At 51.8% G+C, this 24565-nt stretch overlaps 8 protein-coding genes across 8 annotated transcripts; 5 read left to right on the top strand and 3 right to left on the bottom strand.

Moving 5' to 3' along the window:
- Positions 1-127: 127 nt before the first annotated feature.
- Positions 128-730, top strand: CC77DRAFT_1014988 (hypothetical protein; the record flags this gene model as incomplete). Its single annotated transcript, XM_018523934.1, has 3 exons — positions 128-175; positions 215-379; positions 578-730. The coding sequence occupies 3 exons, from the start codon at positions 128-130 to the stop codon at positions 728-730; spliced, it is 366 nt and encodes a 121-aa protein (XP_018378679.1).
- A 1976-nt stretch (positions 731-2706) lies between these two features.
- CC77DRAFT_1003633 (sialidase) lies at positions 2707-3933 on the top strand. Its single transcript, XM_018523217.1, has 2 exons — positions 2707-2757; positions 2808-3933. The coding sequence occupies exon 2, from the start codon at positions 2831-2833 to the stop codon at positions 3869-3871; it is 1041 nt and encodes a 346-aa protein (XP_018378678.1). The 5' UTR covers positions 2707-2757; positions 2808-2830; the 3' UTR covers positions 3872-3933.
- Positions 3934-6364: 2431 nt separating this feature from the next.
- CC77DRAFT_1014986 (hypothetical protein) lies at positions 6365-8050 on the top strand (the record flags this gene model as incomplete). The annotated part of the gene is made up of 4 exons (XM_018523933.1): positions 6365-6427; positions 6487-6637; positions 6690-7362; positions 7417-8050. The coding sequence occupies 4 exons, from the start codon at positions 6365-6367 to the stop codon at positions 8048-8050; spliced, it is 1521 nt and encodes a 506-aa protein (XP_018378677.1).
- Positions 8051-8529: 479 nt separating this feature from the next.
- Positions 8530-14681, bottom strand: CC77DRAFT_675843 (hypothetical protein). Its single transcript, XM_018532721.1, has 2 exons — positions 14002-14681; positions 8530-13955 (listed from the first exon to the last, which is right to left on the bottom strand). The coding sequence occupies exons 1-2, from the start codon at positions 14566-14568 to the stop codon at positions 8643-8645; spliced, it is 5880 nt and encodes a 1959-aa protein (XP_018378676.1). The 5' UTR covers positions 14569-14681; the 3' UTR covers positions 8530-8642.
- Positions 14682-15190, bottom strand: CC77DRAFT_675842 (hypothetical protein). The gene has a single exon (XM_018532720.1). The coding sequence runs from the start codon at positions 15075-15077 to the stop codon at positions 14796-14798; it is 282 nt and encodes a 93-aa protein (XP_018378675.1). The 5' UTR covers positions 15078-15190; the 3' UTR covers positions 14682-14795.
- A 1150-nt stretch (positions 15191-16340) lies between these two features.
- On the bottom strand, positions 16341-17280 carry CC77DRAFT_951376 (hypothetical protein; the record flags this gene model as incomplete). Its single annotated transcript, XM_018535375.1, has 2 exons — positions 16341-17114; positions 17167-17280. 2 exons carry the CDS (start codon positions 17278-17280, stop codon positions 16341-16343), a joined length of 888 nt encoding a protein of 295 aa, XP_018378674.1.
- Positions 17281-19035: 1755 nt separating this feature from the next.
- Positions 19036-20092, top strand: CC77DRAFT_1026795 (hypothetical protein). The gene has a single exon (XM_018526328.1). The coding sequence runs from the start codon at positions 19077-19079 to the stop codon at positions 20052-20054; it is 978 nt and encodes a 325-aa protein (XP_018378673.1). The 5' UTR covers positions 19036-19076; the 3' UTR covers positions 20055-20092.
- A 639-nt stretch (positions 20093-20731) lies between these two features.
- On the top strand, positions 20732-24481 carry CC77DRAFT_1026794 (hypothetical protein). Its single transcript, XM_018526327.1, has 3 exons — positions 20732-20993; positions 21067-22834; positions 22883-24481. Exons 1-3 carry the CDS (start codon positions 20836-20838, stop codon positions 24317-24319), a joined length of 3363 nt encoding a protein of 1120 aa, XP_018378672.1. The 5' UTR covers positions 20732-20835; the 3' UTR covers positions 24320-24481.
- The last annotated feature ends 84 nt before the right edge of the window (positions 24482-24565 follow it).

Raw genomic sequence — 24565 nt, 5'->3', positions numbered from 1 at the left:
TATAGTTAGGCTCGATATACTAGGTAGAATGCAGACGCAGAAGTTTAACTAGGGTATTTATGTTAGCGCAACTATTAGCGTGCAGTACACCTTCCTATAGTAAGTGTGCCCTTTAGTAGAAGACAGTATGTTTCTAAACATCATAAGATCTGATAAGTTACTAGGGCGAAGGAAGGTACACGTACACAGGCAACAACACTATTAAGCATACTAGATTGGGCTTGTCTGTAGACTTCTACATTCTTCCTACAGAGATGTCTGCTGTAGCTTAGAGCAGCAGGACGTCACGGCGCATGAATACAAGAGTGTCGGCATAAGCACAACTGCTAAGCAGCAAAGCGACTTGGAAGACAGCGAAGCGGCTAAGAATATTGTATACGTATGCGCTATCTATGTAACTCTCCAGAACCGACGAAAAAATGGACGGTCTTGAAACTCAAGATCGACATTCACAGAAATTCCACACGTCTTGCTCTATAGTCGTGATATCCTTCACCCCTCGATCCCTACAAAAGTACCCCTACTATCTCCATTTTCACTCTGACATGTCCGCCCCACTCTAGAAAACGATGTGCAGCGTTCCGCCTGGCTCCACATAGATGACTGTCTGGGCCATAACCATCTGCCGTACACGTCACTGGCCGGCATCTTCGTCATCGTCATTGTCGCCATCTTGGTATCTTCCGACATCATCGATATCCGCATCCAGCTCACCCATTTGCCCATATGAAGAAAGCTGGAACAATGAAGACGGCGCCAAGGATACGATCGGTACGGACTGAACCAAAGAATCTGCAGTGCGTTGGCCTTGTTCAGATATTGTAGCACAGTCGACTTCAGCTTTCATAATGCTAGTACGGATCTTGGATATAAGCTGTTGTCGGTTACTACAATTTACTATCTTTTCCTAGTAAGTCCACAGAGTCCCGTGGGTCTCCAGTACGTAAGGCTGTGTAGGATTGTGTAAGGTCCCGAAGATTTCCGAAGAATCCTATTATATGTGGAGGCGCTAATGTATGTATTATGCATAGAACTGCAGGACACGTCCCAGAATTCTTAGTGCTCATTTGTCTGGCCATGTCGCTACTTTGATACATGTTGTGACTGTCCTCTTTCTCACAAGTCCACGCTCACCTATGATACTGCTGAAACCGTAACTGATCGATAACCAGCTGACCCATGCTGCTCCTACTCATCATCAACGTAAACCGATCACCACGTTTAGCAGATGGGAAGACCGAAAAAGTAGATCTTTTGCATCGAGAGCTTCACAGGACGCGTGCTACGTCGCTGGAGGATATGGGCTTGAATGCTTTTCGCTTTTCAAAATCAGCCGTAGAGTGCAAACAACCTTGCACGTTTGGAGGTGGTAGGCCACGATTCGGTTCTCAGGCGTGCCTCAAGCGCTCATGCGAGCCCGGGCCGGCCCTAGCTGCCCGGTTCGGCATAATTAGCTCATAGCCCCCGCCTGCCCAATACCTAGATCGGGTTAAGCCTCAGGAAATATGTATATAGAGACCTGCGATGTAACACCATCCAAATAGAAAAAGCAATGCTAGTGCTGATTTTGACGTGGAATGATCTGTGTCGTCTCATAGTGTATGTAAGTATAGTGGATATACTCTTGGCTATCATGTATCCGATCATCCGGACGTGATAATCGCTAGAATGGTAGTGTCCCCATCTATCCATCAGGAGTTTGGCGTGCGCACAACTATGCTGCATCGGCCCGACTCTGAAATATTTGACACGGCGATCTGGATCACTACAAGCAGTCACGTAGCTGCCAAGTCGATCAGTATGCTTGGCAAGACGGCGATGGTATTCGAGGCGGGTACCAAGTCACTGAGCATGAATACGACCTTTGTTACTTCCCATCGAGGAACAAGCCCTTGCAGTTCATTGTGTTCAGTTCCGTACTTCGGTGCAAAGGCTGTACACAGGAGAGCAAAGTTTGCAACAAGCAAACGATAGGCAGATTGATAGTCAGATTAGAACTGTCACGAACTAGGCAGTGATCTTTCGAGGCCTACTTTAGTAATCAATCTGCCTATCGCTTAGTTGTTGGGAACTCTACATGAGAGTTACCGATAACTCTAAGCTGTACAGCCATCCTACAACTCCTAAACCCTTACTAGCTACGATTCTAGCGCTAGATAATAAGACCGCTGTACATATGGCTTAGTTGCAGCGCAAGACTGTAATGCACTATTGATTTGATTGACGTGCTGGCGATGAGACGCAGGCAAAACGCTGTTGAGTTACACTGAATTGTATCGCAGTAGAAGCGTGTTCCCAAACACTTGGCTTACTATATACCGCTTAGTATTGTAACGCACCTTATAGTACTATGTCATTAACTCATGTTGCACAAGCTAAGCTTGATTCTCAAGCAGCTTGTAGTATGATGATATCAGGTCGATCTTCCAACCTTCCTAACACACCCACCCAACCCGTGCATCTAAGACGTTACAGATGTGCTGCATTTCGGTTTCTTTTTTCCTCTCGTAAGCTTTCACCGCCTCTGCACGTCGCTAACACGATCCTCTATTGGCATAACACAACATCGTATACTCCGCTTTTGTCAATCATGAGATCATAAACCAGGTCTAGAATCGAACCCGGCAAAGGCAGTTTCACGTGCTAAGAAGATCTATAGCAATATAAATACTTTCGTTGTAGCCACTTTAGAACAATACAGGCAATCTCTTACAGAACCAGATTATTACACCATCAACGTTGCTTCAAGTATTTCCGAGTTAGTAGTGCCCCGATAACACTCGACACTAATCCAACAACTATTTACTTAGATCTTGAAAACCCATCCAACATGAGTTACATGTCCGTTGCTATGCGCCCCTGGATTTCCGTGGAATCTTGGGGCCCAGATCGCATCGATATCATCGGGATCGGCACAGACAATCAGATGTACCGCAAGAGCTTCGACAGGGGTGATGGCGGCTGGAAGCCCGCTGCCACTTCGTGGGAGCCACTGGGCGGCAAGTTCAAGCAGGTCCCCGCGGCCATTTCCTGGGGTTTCGGCCGGCTTGACATTTTTGGCATTGGTCTCGAAAACCAGCCGTACCACAAGGCGTGGGGAAAGAACAGGAAGGCAGGAGGCTCCTGGATTATCAGCGACTGGCAGGGCATAACAGGTGGGCTCGTAAGCGCTCCTGTCCCTGTCTCTTGGGGCAATGGACGCATCGACATCTTCGGCATCGGTGGCACGGGTCATACGATGTACCGCAGGACTTATGGGGAAAATTGGACTCCAGGCGCCTGGGAGAAACTTCCGGGCGAGTTCAAGAGCCTCCCCTCCGCTGTCTCATGGGGTCCAGGCCGGATTGATGTTTTCGCCATTGGCATGGATGACCAAATGTACCACAGAGCATATGACGGTGGTAAATGGCTGTCCAGTTGGAATGGAATGTCTGGCAAATTCAAGAGCTCTCCGTTTGCTGTATCATGGGGCTCAGGTAGGCTTGATGTCTTTGGCATCGGGCTTGATGATCAAATGTACCACAAAGCCTACGACGGAAAGGACTGGGTTTCGAAGGACTGGAAGGGGATCAGTGGCAAGTTCAAGAGCACCCCCTCAGCTGTCTCATGGGGTTCAGGCCGGATCGATGTTTTCGGCATCGGGCTAGATGACCAGATGTACCATAAAGCATTCGACAATGGTAACTGGCAAGGTGACTGGAAGGGAATGACTGGAAAGTTCAAGAGCGCTCCCGCCGCGGTCTCGTGGGGCAAAGGCCGTATCGATGTATTTGGTATCGGAACGGACGATGCAGTTTGGCAGCAATACTACGGTGACAATAAGTGGTCTGGAGGTTGGGGATCTCTCGGCGGAAAGTTCAAGACATTCTAAGCGCTTTGGTACTGTGTGGGACTTCGTAGATTTCTAGCCCAACCTCAAATCGACTTCTGCCTACTATGCTTACTTCTGGCCTTCTTTAAACTTGGTGCACTTCATGTAATCCCTAAGAAATCGTCTCAGCCTTGCGGACATGTCCTGCAGATTGCGGGACGATGATTAGAAAGGTAGAGACACATCTCAGTAGGCAAATAATGTTTATGTGTCTAACAGGCTAAATAATAATCAGCTGCAGCTGTTACTAATACAAGCAATCTACTTGAAGAAACCGGCGCAGAGTCTCTTGAGCCGAACTGAAGACCACAAGATAGCGAGAACAGCTTGTTATCGAATATGGCGACGACGATAAGTTGTAGGCGTGTCCGAGATCGCTTATGGTTAACTTCTGACAGCAGTTGTCTGCGTACGGCCCACTACTTGCTGGTGTGACCAGATGTCGGGCCCGTGTTAGTCCCGCTCCATTCTCAGACGGCCACCTACGTCCATTGCCCGTACGAGGAGCATTGATGCATGAGACGCAAATCTGGCCACCTACTAGGCTTAACTATGCTGCACGAGCTATGGGGTATCGTGCGTCGATCTACGGTAAGGCACTGTCCCGCTGGGTGTGCCCTCGACAACACCCTCGCATGCATGTGTGATCTGTGATAGAACTCGGCATATAGACCATAGCGCGGTCACGCAATGTCACTCAATGCCGATAGTACAATCGTGCTAGTTCAAGTGTAGTTGTCAGTCCGACGTCCCGCGGTTTAGTGTTGCTAGCAGCTGGGCGGATGCTTTAGTGTCAAACTTCATGCCAGAAAAGAATGCAGGCGCAAGAGTCCCCGCGTCGCTGCTGAATCGTTTTTCTTCGTTCTCTTATGCTGTAACCTGCGGGATGAAGCTGTGGTTTGATGTTCTGATCAGGCATTCTCTTCATGCTGAGCGGCTAGCGGACTCCTCGAAGCATCGGGCACCTGTATGTTCTTTGCTCTAACCGTCTGGTGTATGAAGCTCAAGGTGGAATATATGAGACGGAATTTATTAAACCTCAGGGATAGGCTGACAGACTTGATCAAGTGGCACTTCTCTTAGCGAACCCAGCCGCAGTGTCACGGTCATGAGTAGCACTCGACGAGACGGCGCAACCCTCTTTGAGAGCTGAAGTGTCGAATATGGAAGAAAGTTTAGGTTCTGTCGATACGAGGACTCGACTCCGGAGGGGTCAGATTGGCGAAGAACCTTGTGATTGCCGCTTCAGTCATAGCATGGCTAAGGTTCGGCCGTAACCGAAATGACGCGGTTCGCACTCGCGCTAATGCGAAACAGCGCGTGGAACGCCACGTTCCAGATGGCGCACTATTCGACTGCGCCAACCTGCAGTTGGACCTCTCCTCCACTCAACAGTTCATTGCGTGGAGACAATCAGCCACTACATATATACATTCCTCTTTACACGGATGTGAGGTCATTACCCTGGGTTGCTGTTGTTCTGGTGCGAGAACTGCGTTAGTGAAGGTCAGGGTTGGAAGCCACGCGTCTCAATTGCAACTCGGACACGCATCGAATACCATGGCGACGGGAAAGCCATGATCTACAATTTCTGAATACACGGACGCAGTATCATGTACTTGGCCTTTTGCAGCAGCCAGATTCTAAAGCGCCATCGCAACCGGCAGATGTCTCTTCACTCGAGCCTAGCGCCACAGATGGTACCTGAGTACTTACCCTCTCTGGTTCCACGCATCCCATCAGATGCTGTGTGACTTGGAAGCTCACAAGAATGCGCTACTTACCTGCATATTTTCGCTCTTTGCTAGAGCTGTAGAATTAATGTGCAACACGACCCCCGCCAGGCCTACGATGCTGATCAACTTCAACTTCGATCCGTATGCACAACGAGAAACAACGTTTCTGGAGAACCCAGAGTCACATCGTGCTATTGTTTCATGTCCTCAGCAACAATATTCCCACCAACCCGTGCTCGGAAAATTCATTCCGACAGCTGCCACCCCGAACCGTGTGTTCATGACTCTGGGGAGAAGTTCATTACGGTACCCTAGTACTTAGTTCCCGCCCCTAAACGTTCAACATCGTAAATCCGCTTGAGGACTCAAATCGTTTTCGTCCCTCGGCATCGTCTGCTTCAGGCGTTTGGGGTAATTGAGTTCGGCCGTCTGTAACACGATGCAAGAAAGTCGTCTCCGCGATATCGTCATTGGATGCTTTTGTTTACTGATCGTTGAATATCTTTCCAAAGCAGCATGGTGTTTATTCTCCAAGGTAGTGCACATTTATTTGGAGTCGTTCGTGCATTGATAGTGAACTGGTCGTCAGTGCGAGGGGAATGCATATCAGGATGCGACCCCAGCCAGTTCCCGCAGTTGGAAACCCTGTTTACATCTCTACCTTAGATCACTTCACTGGCTTGTATAACAATTCCTGGATATCATGGTGTAAACGCATCTACGCTTGCTCTCCGTATTCTTGGTTGTTGAAGCTGCCATGGCCCAGACCTCATCCAATACCTCAGTCGTATCGATGCTGGGGATGATACCTCAGTGCTCGGTAAGTTGTATCTGAGCTACGCAATAAGACAAATCGATACTGATGACATGTTCTCCCAGGTACCATGCGTCATGACAACGCTGTTCAAGGACGGCGGCTGTCCATTAACCACTGCCACAGCTTTAGCAGACTGCGCATGTACCAACACCACGATGCAGTCCCATCTATCCGCCTGTGTGCAACGTTCCTGCGACTTCGCGGAGCAGATAGGTAAAAGTTCTTACACACGGCATCTCACCTTCGAGACACTGACAGCCTCCAGAAGTCACGGTATTCGCCGGAGGCCTCTGCAAAAGCTATCCAAAGGAGTCGCGGGTACACGAACTGAAGACCATCGCTATCGTTACTATTGCGCTATCCATCCCGTTCCTCAGCTTGCGCCTCTATTCGCGGTGGCTCAAGACTCGCCATCTCTGGTCCGATGACGCGTACGCCATCATCGCTGCGGTTCTCCTCGTCGCCGTGTCAGTCATCATCCTTCGAATGTCCCTCATGGGGTTTGGACTCCATTATTGGGACATACCAGTAGCCCACGGCGTCGAGCTGCTGAAGCTGTACTATGCCTGCCAGATGCTCTATGTTCTGGTGCAAATCTTCTCCAAAGTTGCCATCCTGGCGTTGTATTCCCGGCTCTTTCCACAATTCATGGCCTGGTTCCAATGGACCGTGCGTATCATGATCACTTTCATGTTTGTCCACGGACTCGTGTTCTTCCTACTCGTTACTTTCCAGTGTCTGCCTATTGTTTCCATCTGGAACAAAACCATTGATGGGAAGTGCCTTCCTGTCAACGTCGTCATCGGCTTCACAGGTGCTGGATTGAGTATCGTCGAAGATATCATCATCTTGCTTCTTCCGATTCATCCCCTCTGGCAACTGCAGATGAGCTTCAGGAAGAAGGTTGGATTGATCGTTCTCATCAGCGTTGGGTCGTTGTAAGTTCTCCGCCCACTAGGCACCGACTGAGACCGTTACTAAATTCTACCCAGCGCATGCATCACCAGCATCGTGCGCCTCAAGTTCGTCCTCAAGTACGCCAACACCTACGACTCAACCTGGGATAATGTCGACGTCATCAAGTGGTCCCTCATTGAGATTCTCTCAGCCTGCATATGCGGCAACCTTATGCCTCTACGCCCAATTGTCGACAAGATACTGCCCAGCCTTCGCTCTGTCTTCAGCTCTTACTCCAAGGGGTCGCGTAAGAATTCTGAGAACAGCTCTGATGGCGTCGCAAAGTCCAAGTGGTATCGCGTCAACAAGGGCGATAGGAAACCGAAGCTCATTTCAACGCTCCAGATCACTCGAATGAGCCTGACCCCGCGATGGGCCAATGAGGAGGAAAGTGCAACTTGGATGACATCACCCTTAGACAAGCCGCTGCCTGCACTCCCAGAGATGGCGCACAAGGTACATGAACATCATGTCGAAGAGGGATATATGCATTTGATATCGAATCGAGCTACCAGGGGAAGCTTTGCATGCACAATGCGTTCCTCTGATGACGAGTCTGAGGCAGGCTGGGGTGGTCGTGAGGGCCTCAGTGCACCAGCTCGCGACCGCGAAGAGTGCCACTCGGGATCGTGGAGTCGGGCGCTGAGCATGATATTCGAGCGACGATAGCCATTGCTGGCACGAACCCTATGACCTTATGCAGCTGACGACATAATGAATTTGATACCACCTGAACTTTTGGTGGGCTGACAAAGTGTAGTAATAGTTTACGAAGTGAAATCATAGAAAGCCGCACACAATATTGCTGTTCTGATGTAGAATGCACGAGAGCCTGAGGGCCTCTAGATATTTGATTCAATAGTAGTACACTTAGTACAAGCAGGATCTGAGAAACGAGCGACAGTCTGGACCCAACGAGCACTTCGTGTGTGGGCTGGGTAACAATGTTGAAAGCGAATGATGAGAGTTCCCCCTCTCGAAGCGTAAACTCACACCTGACGTGTAAAGGAAAGAAAACGCTGAGTATGTAGACATAATTTGGAAAAAGAAGCGCTCGACACAGCCCACAAATGGCTGCTAAGGGCAGCTAGTCAGAGCGTGGAGGATAAGAAATAACATCAAGGGCTTGCTGGAATGGCACTTTCCCGGTACACTACCCAGTGAACACACCGCCAACGCCTTGCTGCGAAAAGTGTGTTTAAGCTTTGAAATCAAATGTACAATTTACTGAACAGGTACCAAACGCCAGGCGTGGCACCGCCTAGGTGTCTGTCGCACTGTCGAGTCCTGTGGGTTCAGAGTCTGGTGTTCTGGCAGACTTCGCTTTGGGTGTAGGATCTGGATCTGGACTAGTTGCATCCTTGTGCGACTTAGGTGTTTCAATGACAAAGTCGGCAACATCGTCGCCAGGTTCTTCAGGGAACATTACTGGCGGTGTAAGAAGCACCGGAGCGACGGTGGGTGCGTCAAGATTGCTTTCATGTTCCTCCGCAGCGGGATCTTCTGTGATCATTGGAGGTGGAGATGAGGGTAATGCCGAGTCCGCTTGCCCAACATCTTCAACAGAAATCACACTGCCTCTGCTGTTTGTTCGCATCATCTCAATGCCAAGCTTGGACGTGGATTTCGGTCTTGTCTTTGGACTGCGTGTGCGAACAGGGGCGTGACCTAACTCATCGTCTTCGTCATCTCCAGATTCTGCTGACTCGTGTTTACGTGTCTCTAATATGCGACGTTTGGCGCCTACTTGCTCCGCCGATCGCTGACGGCGGATCGTTGCCTCTTCAAGAACGGCTGGTGCAGATTCTCCGTGGGGTAGGTCAGGTGCACCGATACGGTTAGGAATAGCTCCTTTGTGATCGGCATTAGCTGCGTCATCCGAGATGCCCAAACCACTCATGGCTCGCGCGATGTCGCGCTCCCTCCAATCGTCGGCGTTGTGCACTCTCACCGACATATCCTCGCCTGCACGACTGTCATTGTCGCCAAAGAAGCTGGAGCTAATAGAATCTTCGCGGCTAGAGCCTCGATAGCTGGCAGAAGGCACAGGTGGATAGCCGGAAGAGTTCGAGGTTGTGGGGCTATCTTCTTGACGCGAAGACTCCTGTCGAAGTCCCGAGGGCATCATTGATGGGTAAACTTGGTTCGGTGTCCAGCCCGGCGGCGGCGCTTTCCACTGACAAAGCCTACTCAGCGTATCCGTAAGCTTGGCGACTGTAGGTGGTTTTTCAATGAGTGCATCAAAGTAGTGAGGCGCCTGTAGTTCCTTGAGATATCCAGTGACAGCAACGATCGGGGTATGGGTGTTGGCATTCTTCGTATCTCGTATCATACGAGCAACGTCAGCGCCGTTGACCTGAGGTAGTCGAAACTCCATCATGATGACATCAAATTTGACTTCGCCCATGGCATACCGTATAGCTTCAGACCCGTTGGTAACTGTCAAAGTGCGACAGCGCAGCTTTTCCAATAACTTCTCCATGACGAGTCGTGATACTGGGTGATCTTCGCATATCAATACGTCCAGGGGTCGGAAGAAAGGACCATCACCGAAACTGATCTGCGAGAGCCTTCGAGAGCTCTGTCGGCGTCGCTGCACGCGAAGGAGAGCCTTTGCGCGAGAATCTTCGGTATCGGATGACGAAGGAGATACATCAAGCACTTGACTCCGGCGCTTATAGTGTCCTGGTAGAAGATCGCGCACAACATCGTCCTCTTGAGATCCAAGTGTTTGTGATCGAGCGCGGGGTGACGAAGCGGCTGTCTGTCCCAATGATGACTGTCGTTGTCCTGGGACAGCTTTCTCTTGGGAAGTCGCTGACGGCGCTGACGGTGTTTTCGAGAGCCTGTTTGGTGAAACGGCCTCAGGAGAAGGTCGCAAACCCGAGACACGGGAAGGATCAAAGAAGCTGCCTGGTTGGAGGGATGACGGGTTGCTGGTTGAATGCGACAGTGTCGACGAGCTGCTAGACGTCTTACGTCGGTCATGATGCTGTCCTGTGCTAAATTGTACGAGTAATGGAGATGATGGCTGCGAACCACGACTAGGAGAGGAATGTGGTCCACTGACTGAAGGTGATGAGGGCCGTCCGTTAGCCCTGTTGGTGGACAGTGTACGTTTGAGCGGGCCCGGCAGCATGGGGCTGTTTTCCAAGGATGGTGAAGGTGACGTGACACTAGGTGACTGAAGCGGGGGCGCAGGCTTGTTCTGCGGAAGCATCGCTTCTGCGCGCAACTTTTGGATAACATCCTTGTTCGCCTTTTCCAGGACAGGTAAATTCTTGTAACTAAAGTTACCAAAATCGTCAGTCGCCATTGGTTCACTGAGCCTCCGTGACCTGCCCTCTCGAACGTGTGCTGGGATGTGAAGAGGGATCAGCCCACGCTTCATAGTCGACACAGTGACTTGTGATCGCACTCTGGACAGGGCGTCATGGGGTCTGTCGGGGTAATCTGTACTTGGTGTACCCGCTGGTGTGGTCGCTTCGTCTTGGAATTCGGGGCTAAAGTTCGCCATGGCAGCTCCTCTGGTATCGAAGTACTCTGTATCTTCCGGATTCTCGGGTGCCGGAATGAAGGATGCTTCATCGTCTCGAAGAGTGTCCCAGTTGATGTCAGCGAACCACGGGTGGCTCCGAATTTCTTCTCCGCCGCTAGCGTATCTATCGTCCTTGTTCGCCCCAAGTCGCTGTGCAGGATCAGAACACATCAAACGATTCATGAGGTCCTTTGCATCATCTGATATGTCATACAACTCATCATCATCCTCAGGCCAGTCGATTCTTCGCGCAAGGATATTTTGGAAAACCTCATCCGGTGTATCGGCATGGAAAGGAGGGTATCCATACAAGGACTCGAACAAGATGCATCCTAGAGACCACCAATCGCTTACTTCATCTTGACCATTGCCGGCGATAGTCTCCGGGGCAAGATAATCAGGTGTGCCAACGAACTTTCGGTCGCTGTCTTCTGGATCGAACAGAGTCATTGGCGGAGGTGGCATTGCAGATGACGACGGTGCAAGTGCGCTGTTCTGAGCTATCGCAGACTGACTCATAGAGTTGGGTGCAGGGTAAAGGTCTGGAGAACCATCATCACTATAAGCCTCTTCTTCGATCGGGGATCGGCCACGAGGCTGACCGAATGAGTCGTCAGCTATGGAAAAGCGACGGAACATTGCCTGCAGTGCATCGCTGTCTTGACTGTCGCTTCGGGTTCCAGAGGTCCGCCTTGAAGGTTCCCGGCTTTGTTGGGAGGTCTCCCGGTTCAGACTGAAGTATGACGGCTGACCAATATCTCCAGCAAGAGCAGGTGTCATAGAGGGTGTCTGTGAAGGTGAGTGGTTCAGGTCAAAGGATGCAGATCGTGAAGACCCCACAGACGTGGCGCGATGGAATGGGCCGGTCTTAAGCAGGTCGGGTGCAGGCTCAACGGACTTGAGTGCACGCTTTTGTCGACCAATCATACCCATGCGCGACAGACCGAAGTCAGTAAGCTTGAGATGGCCTTTCCCATCGATGAGAAGATTGTCTGGTTTGAGGTCGCGATGGACGATGCTCCGGCTGTGCAGATGTTCCACACCGAGTACTACCTCAGCAAGATACTTCTTCGCCCAGTCTTCTGGTAAAGCACCCAGAACCTTGATGAGCGAGGCACAATCACCACCATTGAGATACTCCATGACAAGATAGAGATAGTCCTTGCTAGAGAAGGTCCAATATAGTTTAGCCACGAAATCACTCTCACCTTGCCACATCATAATGGCTCGTTCAGCCTTGACATTGGTGACTTGATTCTTGGCAACCATGTCGGCCTTTTTCAGCACCTTGATGGCGTAGTATTCTCCAGTGGATTTCTTCTTGGCAAGGTAAACACTACCGAAAGCACCTTTGCTGATTGGCTTGATGATCTCGAAATCCTTGATGGACGGAGGTACTGCACGCGGTTGCGGCTGTGTGGTAGGAATCAAGCGAGGAGAAACGGGCCTAGGGCCATCTGATCCAGCGGTAGAAGACTGTCGACGGTGATGGTTGAGAGCATGGACCATAGCCGGCGATGAAAACTCCGTAGTAGGTAGGATTGGTGACGTGATGGGTGACTGCAAAGCCTCGACACCACTTGGGAGACGTGGCTTATTGGTCCGGAGAGGCGAAGATGGTGGAGGCACCATGGATCGAGCTGGCGAATGCTGTCGACTAGACATTACACTTGGCAGTATCAAGCTCTTACGTTTGCGTTCACGAGAACTAGCTACCCTGCTCAGTCCCACATCAGATGTCGCTGGTGAGTCTGCTCGACGAGGACCAGACAAGACAGATGAACGCATGCTGGTATCACTCTCAGCACCAGCATCGCTCTCAAAATGCATTGATTGGCGCTTGCTCTGGGTCGCGATACTAATCGCACCCGCATGGGATCGTGGTGTTTGACATCCTCCTCTCGGACTGCTAGAACGGTTTGAGCCGGCTACTGAAGATTCGCGACGTCCAACTCTAGCTGGTAAGGAAGCGTCGGATGTATTACGAAGAGCTTGTGCCATGGACGAAGGAGCGTCGAAGGATCCAGGGAATATCCCCTCTTCACCAGGTGCTGTATCGGTATCGTTAGTGTCTGATGGTATCTCTTCTTCAGGCTGCTCGTCTTCGGAAGAAGTGTCTTCGCCAGCCGCAATGCGAGCGGCTTTCAGAATCGCAGCTTCTATGCATTCCTGGACTAATATATCAAACTCGATACGGAGACGTTCAGAGTACTCGAGTACCCTCCTGTGGCGAGTAACAGCGTCGATCTTTGCTCTTGCGAGCCGGCTAGTATCTTCGCACAATAGCTTCAGCCCCTCAGTATGGTCGACCGAGCCTGTAGTCGGTGATTGCCACTGAAGAACTTGCGATATGCGATTCTCCGATTGCGGTGACTGTGTACGAATCTCGGTGGCTGCCGGGCCACGCCCGTTATCCTTGACTGCTGGCGTGTTGATCTCTAGAGCTGTATCGCATAGGTCCAGGACCAACTCAACGATACGAGCCAAAGGTCTTCGTACAGCGAAAGATCGTGCGCGATGGTGACCAAATCCAGTCGAACGCTCGGAGCGCTCGCGTGATCTCGAAGGCGGCGATGCAGGGGAATTGCGTCCTGAGGGGGTACCCGATGATGGTGTTGATGTCGAATGGATAATCAGTCCTTTGTACTCGGCAGGCTGAAGCGGTTGTACGGAATCGACTGCTGCGGCCCTCGAACGCTGGCTATGAGATTCGAGTGTATCCAACACCTTTACGATAGCATTGCGGTGCTCGGAGAGTGTTTCTTGTGCCATCTGTACATCCATCTCGGCACGGTGCTCTTGCAAGCACAGTTCAGAATGTTTCTCAAACCACCAGGGCGTGATTTGTCGTTCGCAGATTCGGCAGAGGACAGGAAGCGGTGGCGCAACGTCACCCGGATCTGTCGCGCTCTGCTCGGCAAGACCAGTAAGGTAGTGGGCAAGGACTTCGGCGCCGACTCCGAGGGACTCGACAAGAACTTCTGGAAGGTCAATCGTCACCTCGCGAATAATTGACGGCCGGACCATCCACATTGTCTGTCTGGGTTAGCACGCTGAGAAGGAGAATTGGGTTCAGACGTACATGACTCTCCGCTCCAGTGGTTCGGTCATAGACCATGATGCCTTGTGCTTCAAGGTTCAGAAGCTGATCCTCTTCCTCCTCTACGTGGGTTGGAGACATGGGCAGCGACTCTTGGCCCTCTGCGGCGGTATGTCTTGATTGCCGCTTGCGCAGGATGGAATGAGGCCCTAGCCGTACAGTGAAGCGGGCAATATGACTCCTGGAATCGTCCTTTCTGACTGACTCGATGGTGTCAGCAAAGCCATCGGCTCCTCCGCATATGATTTCAAGCACAGGCTTGCCCGTAACTTCCTTGGGCAGGGAGCCAATGACGTCGGTCCACGAAGGGCTGACATAGCGAATCTTGCCCTCGAGATCCAGGTCCATGATGATGTTCAGGCTGTGCTCGGCGGCCTCCTTGAGGTCGGCACGCTCGTTGCGCATGTCCTGGCTGACGGTACGTTCCATGTTCTGGCGATGGCCGACGGAGCCCACAGCCTCCTGCTTGAGGGCAGTGACTGCAGGCGGGGCAAGCGTCGTGGGCTTCTTGTCGTCGGCCATGGCTGAGGTGGGTTGCTGCGTGTACATTGGGTGCCGCTATCGCTGCGAGAGCCCGTCGCCGGGGGGGATGGGCGGGTGCCCGAGGGCTGGCTGGTGCTGGGCTATGCGCAGAGAGCTGCCAGGACCATGGTGGGAAAGAGACGACGGTCCGGAAGAGTCGGGCGTGTAGGTCAAAGGTACGCGTTGTTGAGCAGGACGGTGGGTAGTGCTTGCTGACTGCAACGAGAGTGGGCCGCGAAACCGGGATGAGGGGACTAGTCGCGCTGCATGATGGTGCTAGGGGAGCGATTGGGTGATGTAATGAGCGTCGAATGGAGCGTTGGTAGTGTAGTGCGTGGGTGTGGGCAGTAGCAGTAGTGCCTGGGGGTGCTGGCGACGGATGGTGTGTTCCCTATTCGGCTGCGGCGGTGGTGGTGGTGATAAACGGACGGGAGAGGGGCACACAGTCGATGTCTTAGCCGGCAGCACGACGACTTGGGGACGAGGTGGACAAAAAAGAAACAACGCCAGGCGAGCGGATGAGCAGCTGCAGGCATGGAATGGGCCCCTTCGGCACGCTATCCAGCTGGCAAAAGTCCCCACGCAGCACGCAAGCACGCGTCGAGTGGAAGTCACACGGAAAACAGCCGTGCAGTGGGCGGAGACTAAGCCTGGCTAGCGCCCCAGCTACGGCTGCACATCCTGGTCGCCAAAATAACGGCAGAACGTCTTTCTTCTGTTTCACCCGACACTGCCACTGAACGGCGGCGTTGCGCAATCAATCCAGCCAGACAGCCATGGCTGCAAAGAGGGATGCCATGCTGCTGCCCTTGTGTTCATGTCCTCACCTCTGGCGCGCGCCACAGGCCTCCCGTCCACTGACCGCTTCCTCTCTGCATGCTCCCGGCAATCCCTGGATCAAGTGCAGCCCGTTGTGGCATTTGCTCGCCCATGTCTCTTGTCAGCTTGGGCGACGACACGAGACGACGCGGGCATGTAAACACTATTCTGCAAAACCACGCTTGTAGTCAGCCCTTACTATCTGCCCCTCTTCCCCAGCGCCGCCGATTGCGCCAAACGACAACTAGACTGCTCGGACAATAATGTCGAGCGGCTACGGTGCAGCATCTCGAACGCATGTTCACGCCAGCATCAGCCGAGCATCATCACCATGGCCCCCTCAATTAACACGGCCCAGCGTTGCACCACCTGTGCCGTTGTTGCTCTCGACAACAATCGTGCCCCTCGCCAGGACCTGCAGCGTCGCCGTGGATACACCACCTGGGAAGACGTGCAGATCGCTTCTGTCCGCCCAATCACACCCTCGTCGCATGCACCTCTGTTCCTTCCCCGTCTTGCTTGGACGCGGCCCAGGCCCGCTACGTCTGCACCTAAGCCCGGCTTGTCTGCGGCCATATAGACATTACACACACTGGAGCGAACCGCATGCTATTCCCGCTCCGTACCATTCCTATTCGACATTCATCAGGGAACCGTCTAGAGAGCTCCATGTTGGATGCGTCCAGACAAATCGTGTCCAAGTGCAGCGCAGCACCACACCCTCACCAGACTAGCTTTGCGTTAGCGACATTCGCCACCTGGACAACGACGTGCATCGAGAGGGGATATTGACTAAGATTTATTGAATAACGGCCAGATGATGTTACATGCCATGACATCTCCCAGTGTGCCGAAGCCGAGCGTTAGAGACGATGCGATAACGCTGCCGCTTCCGTGCCGAAACCTTCGCTTTATCACGTGCTGTTCCGAACGTCCGTGGATGTATGCTTCAAGTACAGTTTACACCATTGACCGTCAAGCTAGTCAAAGTACACTGCCTCCGGCTTGTGCACACAAATCTTCCCCGACGATTCACTCTTGAGTACCACCCTGGGATCTTCTTTGCTCGCCTTGACGCTCTTTCCATCAACCGTCTTCTCCTCATACAGGACCTCGACCACTTCGCCGTCGACGTAGCCAGGTAGTGAGTGCCATTGAACTTTCTGGCCCTTCTTCGGTACCCGAGTCTTGTCGCCGGCAGCTCCAATTGGTTCATCATGCTTTCCACCCGCACTTTTCTGTTTCTTGCTCGGAGCCTCTGCATTCGCACCGCGTCCACGCTTTTTGCCCGGGTGGTCTTCCTGCGCTGAGCCTTTGGACTTGCGATTAGACTCCAAGAACTTCTGGTATTCCCTTTGATCGTTCTCCATGTGGTCTGGGTCATCCCACTGTGTGGTGCAGTCCGTCTTGCTCTTCTTTTCGATCTTGGTATATGTGTTGGTATCGTCCTCTTTGCTAGCATCCTTTCTGGCGTGAGCAGCCTTTGAAGTGTTGGCGACGTGTTGCTTGCCCTCCTTGCTTCCTTCCTGCTTCTTTGCATCTGTCTCTTCCTTTTCCTTCTCACTCATCTGTTCCCACGCCTTCTTCGGTAGGTACCGATGTTCTAGACCATTTTCATCTTTCGCGCTTCCGCTGCCTTCTTTGGTCTGCCACTCCTCCTCTGTCCATTTGTCGAGGTGCTTCGCACTGTCGTCCTTCTTATCTGTGGTATAGTCTCCGCCGCGTTTCTTGTACTCAGAAGCCATCATCTGCGCCTGCAATCAACGTGTCAGTGCTGCCCATAGTACCCGCGATCATTGGGTATACCTTTCGAGCGGACCATTGGCCAGGCGCACCTCCTTTTCCGCCAGCCTGAATCTCTTCCTTGACCTCATCACGAAGCTCTGGATCTGTGTACTTATCGTCGGTCTTGGAAGGCATTTTAGATGACTTTAGTCGAGTAGCAAATCTTGGAGAAATTGTAATCACACAAGGCGCACGGTATGCGGAAGCAAATGACAACGTTCGGGAGAAAACCGTGCGATACATTCCAGAAGAACGGGCGTCCAGCAACCAATCTTTGTACTACCCCGGATTTCCTACCACTGACGTACAGGTACCTGCGCAAGCTCCGACCCTCCTCATCTTAAGCACCCAGCCACCCAGAATCACCTACATCATGAAGTCTTCACAATTCTTCTTCCAGGCGGCCAGAGCACCTTGAATGCTGGTACGGCACGTTTCGCCCCTTTCACAAGCGCGTCGGGATGACATCAATGACTTCTTGATATTTCGCTTTGGGATGGTGTCGACGCTCGGACCCGAGGCTGCGCAAAGAATGAGGAGAAGCCACTTAACGTACAGCACCCGGTTAACTACTCGACAAGTCTCGCGAACCCCTAAACCCCTACGCTGGAATGTCGTCGCGCAGGTAGGTGCACTCATGTCGCACATTTCCCCGGCATGAAGACGCATTGCGCGTCTTTTCAGCATTCAAGCCAGACAGCTCCTCAGATCATGCGCGCTCTACGCCGATATGGGCCGGTCCGAAGCTAGCGTGCCATAGGCATGGGCTAGTTGTCAAGCGCAGCCATCACTTTGCAATTACTGTTCACTATCCTGCATTTACCTGCGCAAGTGACTGGAGGGCGCATGCCGTTGCGTGTTTCAATATGGAAAACTGTAGAACCATTGTTTTTGTGGAGTCAGCAAAGTCTATGAAACGTGATCAGCATCGAGGCGCACGTCTTGAAGCATCGTCGTATCGTCGCATCAACAAGATTCTGTTGGTCAAGTAAAGTATCTTGAGCTCATGTGATTATCTCTGATTGTCTCTGTCAGCTCAGGTCAGCTTGTCAATATTGAAATAAATTCTCTCCAAAGAAAAGTCCTAACCATCACGCTTTTCGACTGGAATCACCCTGATTTGGAAAGTTGGTAGCTCCCTGCAAAGCGTGAAGGCAGGCTAGCTATCGATCTATCAATTCGGCAATCGCCCCACCATTGCGTAGTCTGAAGGATCGTGATATGGGCAAGCCATTCTCTTTTGCTGTCTCCTGGCTGGAGACTCCTCGAGTTTTCTCGACGACAAGGGCGCTGTTGTTCAAGCTCATGCAGTCTGATCCCTATATTCTTACTTTTCCTGCCGACCCATATGTTACCATGAAATTCACGTTTTGGCTAATGTTCGGCCAAGTACAAGCACGGTACGCACTACCTTAGCAGTGCTTAGGGTGACCTTCCGTCATGGCATCTAACGCGTGCACTATCTTCAATAACGTATCTGCACTGCAGCCAAATTTCTCTACCTCTCCTGAGATTTACGGTTACGACGGCTGTGTGAGAGTTGCTAGTAAAGTTACAAAAACGCCTTCTCCGTGTGCGGCGTACGGTAGCTTCCCTATACTCATTGAAACTCTCATCTACTACACCCTTTGGAGGCTCCTAGACAGAACCGGCGGGTTTCGAGAGGACACCATAATGTGCTGGCGCCCTTTCATCCACACAGTAGGAGCATCTAGATGCGAGAGTGAGCGCCTGACCTACCCTAACAGCTGTTTGTGGAAGGCTTTTGAGAAACATGGAGTAGGGCCATGGTCCACATATGATGTAAAGGTTGTAATCTAACATTATTGACGTCTGCGGTGAAAGTCCTATAAGAATGTGTGCACGTAGTCGCAGTGGTCAACGTACATCTCTCGCTGTCTTTGTAAAAGCATACTCAACTATTCCTAACGATGCGTCTTGTTCCAGTCTTGTTCGTAGCGTCCAGCACGGCACTTCCTGCTGCACTTCACTCCCGGACAGCCCTACTGAACGCACTTCTACCTGACATCTCCCTCCCGATTGACTTCTCTTTCGGCGTCCGCGTACCAACTTCCTCCAACCCATCTTCTTCCAACCCTCTAGCCCTCTTGGTGAACGGCTACCAGATTCAGATTCCGCTTATCGCAAAATCTGGGACTCTCGTCTCTTGGATAGCAAACTACGCAGACGGAAAGCCATACAATACGCAATTCACTTCCATCAACCCGTCGGCCCCTAGAAATATAACTACAGACTCAGACTCCACCTCACAGCAAGGTGGAAACAGCTTCACAAACGCAACAGCGTTAGCAGATGGTCGACAGGCTCGTGTCATCACCACATCCTTCTCCTCGGGCAATGCCGCATCTGCCGCAGCGGCGGCTCTTGACGGGACAACCTCGTCTTCCACATCTTCATCAGGAGCCTCCAACAGCACAGCAGTTGCTACCACAAATGCATTGGGCGAAGTGCTCATCTTGACCTCTGCCAATACCGCCAACGCCTTGAACTCGCAATCGATTCAGAATGCGCGAGGCGCGGAAGCAGCATCGTCATGCGCCGCCGACTCGGGCCCAGCTGCATCCGCAGAAGCTGAGCAGATAAACAGCCTTTACATTCCTATTGGGACTTCTCCCGATGGCAAGGATACCTACTGGTTGAAAAGTTCGGCCTATGCGGCGTGTTCGGCGGGTGTGGATGCACCGACACAGGGCGGTAGCTCGAGTTCAGGTAGCCAGGCCTCTTTGACGGGGGTGAGCAGCAGTGTTACTTGTAATGGGGCCACGAGCAATGACCAGACAAAGAGCACGACATACAAGGTCAGTGTCAAGGGGAGGTATACTCTGTTGAAGGGGTTTAACGGCGCGGTTGGTGGACAGCGAGTTGCAGACAGTCAAAGTCAGTGTTAGATGAGTTCGAGAAGATTCGTCGTTAGTGTACTTTGTAGAGATGAGAGAAAGCGATTCTTTGAAATGCTATTCTTGTTCTAAGTCCTGAGTGCCGTTGTTTGGTATGAGGATCGTTACGTCTTTGGCCAGTAATAATTTGAAAGCGATTGATCAAACTGCGGCTAGACATGTATACCTCGTTCGTCTTTCTCACCGGGTCGAGTAAATAAAATTTTATTGTTGCCTGAACTCGGAGCGTTTTGCGCTTCTTTTTACACGGATTTCGGAAGTACGTTTCCAGTGAGACGTCTCTTATCCACTCTTGTTTTTACAACCACGATCACCGCACAAACAATAAGGCTACTGCGAAGAGTTTCCTCTCACAATCACTTCTTTCTGTGTTACCACGACGTCGTTGCGATTAGATGGTACAATAGCAATCGCCTGTCAGACGCACAAGGGTTTCAGTGGTGGAACAACAAGTCGTGCCAGCATGATGGCCCCAAGGCCATTCAAACACGCATACGCAGACTCACCGCCTTTTCGTTACGGCATGCCGAAGAATGAAGACGATGGCAAAAAGCATGGAAGCACCAAGTGGAGATCAGCGGGTAATCGATACGGGGGCAGGGAGCATGGGCCTCCATCGCCAAGATGCGGGGAGAGCTCCTGCCCCAACATGGATGGCTAACGGCACCAGCCATGCAAGGTACCACAGCTGTTGTAGCGTGCAGCTGACGTTGAAGCCATCTCTACATAACCCGCGCCCAAACATCCTCGCACGATCTCATCTTCATCCAACATGGGCGGAGAATCTCATCGCAATATGCCGGTGCCGGTCGCGAAAGATTACCCCCAGCTGGCGGCTGGTCCGGTTGGCAAGCAGATCCACAGCATCTATCAGAGCCGCTTGAGGCAGTTTGTTGATGGCGGACAATACAGGGAACAGAGTCTTATCGGGTAAGCATACAGCTACACCAGTGCCACAGCTCCGACTCCATTCCTAGCTTCGAGATGCTCATACGTCATCTAGCAAGCTCACCGAAGCTGTTGCGTCGGGCACCGACTGGGTCAAGCTCTCCGTCTACTCGCCCCCGAACCTCTCGCGTCCTCTGTTCAAAGAAGCTACTTCTCATGCGTTCCATCCTACCAAGGTCGGCGAGTCATTCGGTCCCAGCTGGTCGACGCACTGGTTCAAGGTCCAGCTTACAGTTCCAAAGCACATGCTCGACAAGGAACATCTTGAGTTCGTATGGGACGCCAACAACGAGGGGCTGATCTGGACTGAAGATGGACACACTGTCCACGGGCTGACCGGTGGTGGTGAGAGAACGCAATGGATCCTGCCCAAAGCCTACAGAGACGGCAAGGAGCATACCTTCTACATCGAGATGGCTTGCAACGGCATGTTCGGGAACGCACCCGGTGGCGATTCCATCCAGCCACCTGCACCCGACAAGTACTACACGTTACACACCGCCGAAGTACAGGCAGTCAACTTGGAGGCAAGAGCACTCTACTTTGACTTTTGGGAGATCTCAGACGCCGCCCGCGAGTTTCCTGGAGACTCAACGCAGGCTCACGATGCCCAGCAGGTCTGCAACCGCATCATTGACGCTTTCATTGCCGGCAATGGAAGTCAAGAAAGCATCAAAGCAGGTCGCAAGATTGCCGCCGAGTACGTGGGCAAGGATGTAGACTCGCACAAGGTGTACGAGAGTGGCCAGGAGGCCATCGTACACGGCATTGGCTATTGTCACATAGACACTTGTTGGCTGTGGCCCTTCGACGAGACCAAGCGTAAGGTCAACCGATCATGGTCGAACCAGTGCGACCTCATCGAACGATACCCCGAGCTTCGCTTCTGCTGTTCACAGGCGCAACAATACAAGTGGCTTGAGCAGTACTACCCCTCTACGTTTGATCGTGTCAAGAAGAAGGTCAAAGAGGGCAGTTTTCAGCCTATCGGCGGCAGCTGGGTCGAGCACGATACCAACCTTCCTGGCGGAGAATCGCTCATTAGGCAGTTCTTGTACGGTCAACGCTACTTTGAAAGCAAGTTTGGTCAGAGATGCCGTACATTCTGGTTACCTGACACATTTGGATACTCAACGCAATTACCCCAAATCTGCCGCATATCTGGTATGACGAGATTTCTTACACAGAAGTTGAGTTGGAACAACATCAACAATTTCCCACATACAACATTCAACTGGGTCGCGCTGGACAACAGTCAGGTCATCTGTCACATGCCGCCATCGGAGACGTATACCTGCGAAGCAAACTTCGGAGACGTCAAGCGCAGCGTTACACAGCACAAGTCCCTGGACCAGGACAAATCGTCTTTGATCGTCTTTGGTAAAGGGGATGGAGGCGGCGGCCCGACTTGGCAGCATCTCGAGAAGCTCAGGCGGTGCCGCGGCATCAGTGACACAGCTGGTCTTTTACCTCGTGTTAAGCTGGGCGACTCGGCGGATGACTTCTTCGACCGTCTAGAGAAGAAAGTCGAAAATGGCACCGAGCTTGTGACGTGGTACGGCGAGCTGTACTTTGAGCTCCACCGTGGTACATACACTACGCAGTCTAACAACAAGCGCAATAACCGCAAGGCCGAGATCATGCTAAGGGATATCGAATATCTTGCGACTCTGGCTACAATCAAGAACGGCTTCGGCAAGAAGGGCTCGTACAAATACCCGAAGAAAGATATTGACGACATGTGGGAAAATGTGTTGTTGTGTCAGTTTCATGACTGCCTACCTGGAAGTTCAATTGAAATGTGCTACGATGACTCTGACCGCGTAAGTTGCTGCCCTCCTTGTCAGCAGCTTCCCACTAAATGTTGCTAGATATATGCCGAAGTTTTTGCCACTGGCGAGCGTTTGCTTTCCGATGCCCTTACTGAACTCGGGTTTAACGATGAAAGTCACTGGGACCATGATACGAAACTTTTCGCAATGAACACTCTACCGTGGAACCGTAGCGAGATTGTCAAGCTGCCTAGCTTGGCGAGCCGGACGAAGTATGGGATGGCTAATGCTCAGTACGGTCTCGCTCACCGTGACGGGTCTCAAAAGGGGTTGGGCGCTCTGAACGTCTACCCCTTGACCTCAGCATACCCTGCTTCGAAGGCGTCCATTGAAGAGATCCATACCAATGTCTTTGAGCTTCGAAACTCCCAATTCATCGTGCAAGTCGCCAATGGCGCCGTCACTTCGCTCTTCGATATCGCCGCAGATCGCGAACTCATCCCCAAGGGTGCCAAAGCTGGCCAGCTTGTCATCTATGACGATAAGCCACTTTATTGGCAAGCCTGGGACGTCGAGGTCTACCACTTGCAATCTCGTCAAGAACTCGAGCCGAGCAAGGTGACTATCGCAGAGGACAGCGTACACCGAGTCAGTCTTGAGATCGAGACGAAGATTTCTGACAAATCCTGGATCAAGACAACGCTCAGTCTACCTGCAGCTGTAGGAAACACACCCAGCGCCATTGAGTTCGATGCAGAGATCGAATGGCACGAGACGATGAAGTTCTTGAAGGTGGAGTTTCCCGTCGATATCGTGAACACAGAAGCCAGTTACGAGACACAATTCGGAATTGTACGCCGACCCACACACTACAACACAACATGGGACATGGCCAAGTTCGAGGTTTGCTGCCACAAGTGGGCTGATTTGTCTGAAGCCACATACGGTGTCTCTATTTTGAATGACAGCAAATACGGTTTCGCCGTAGCCGGAAATGTCATGCGCCTCTCACTTCTTCGTGCGCCCAAAGCACCAGACGCCCACGCCGATATGGGAAGCCACAAGACTCGCTACGCCATCTTCCCCCACAAGGGCGGTCTGGACGAACGCACAGTCCGCAAAGCCTTTGAATTTAACAACCCGCTCAAGATTGTCGGACGTCAAGATCCTCTGTCTACTCTGCATAGCAGTCTGCTGAATCCTTTTCATATCCACGGCGCACCCAACCTTGTGCTAGACACTATCAAGCGTGGGGAGGATGATGAAGATGTCAGCCGCGGTGGATTACCGATCAAGAAGGGTCATTCCATCATTCTGCGTATTTACGATAGCTTGGGCGGGAAGAGCAAGGGTGTGCTAACGTGGGGTGATGTTGACGTCAAGAAAGTAATCAGAGTCAACGCACTGGAAGACGAGGAGGGCGAACCTTTGGTGATCAGCGACATGAGGGTTGGAACAGAAGAGAATGGTGAGAAGGGTGTACCGGTTGAGATTCGCGCGTTCGAGGTGGCAACATACAAGCTCATTTTGGCGTAATGATGATGCAGGTTATTTGAGGGATGAGTAATGACCAGGAATGGTATGCATATGGACTTTCCTTCAGCTATGTGGAGTCAAGGTTTTTGGGGTATTTTCAGCGTCTCAGTATACATAGTTGAGCATCAAATATAACCACTTCGTGTCATAGTACCGATAGCCAGCATACTATTCCATGTGAATGTGAAATACAATCCATTGTATCCAAAACGCCAATAATGCTGTGTCCCAACCTCTATGTATCAA

The sequence above is a fragment of the Alternaria alternata genome (assembly GCF_001642055.1).
Source record: "Alternaria alternata strain SRC1lrK2f unplaced genomic scaffold CC77scaffold_49, whole genome shotgun sequence".
Classification (NCBI taxonomy): Eukaryota; Fungi; Ascomycota; class Dothideomycetes; order Pleosporales; family Pleosporaceae; genus Alternaria; species Alternaria alternata.
The sequence above is the reverse complement of the archived record's forward strand: the minus strand, read 5'-3'. Positions and strand labels throughout refer to the sequence as shown.

Excerpts from the sequence above, each read along its gene's own strand:
- CC77DRAFT_1003633 (XM_018523217.1), top strand. The coding sequence starts at position 2,831 with ATGAGTTACATGTCCGTTGCTATGCGCCCCTGGATTTCCGTGGAATCT.
- CC77DRAFT_675843 (XM_018532721.1), bottom strand. The coding sequence starts at position 14,568 with ATGTACACGCAGCAACCCACCTCAGCCATGGCCGACGACAAGAAGCCC. Across the intron at positions 13,956-14,001 it reads CCACTGGAGCGGAGAGTCAT|ACAATGTGGATGGTCCGGCC; the intron begins GTACGTCTGAAC and ends TAACCCAGACAG.
- CC77DRAFT_675842 (XM_018532720.1), bottom strand. The coding sequence starts at position 15,077 with ATGCCTGCAGCTGCTCATCCGCTCGCCTGGCGTTGTTTCTTTTTTGTC.
- CC77DRAFT_1026795 (XM_018526328.1), top strand. The coding sequence starts at position 19,077 with ATGCGTCTTGTTCCAGTCTTGTTCGTAGCGTCCAGCACGGCACTTCCT.
- CC77DRAFT_1026794 (XM_018526327.1), top strand. The coding sequence starts at position 20,836 with ATGGGCGGAGAATCTCATCGCAATATGCCGGTGCCGGTCGCGAAAGAT. Across the intron at positions 20,994-21,066 it reads AGGGAACAGAGTCTTATCGG|CAAGCTCACCGAAGCTGTTG; the intron begins GTAAGCATACAG and ends TACGTCATCTAG. Across the intron at positions 22,835-22,882 it reads GCTACGATGACTCTGACCGC|ATATATGCCGAAGTTTTTGC; the intron begins GTAAGTTGCTGC and ends AAATGTTGCTAG.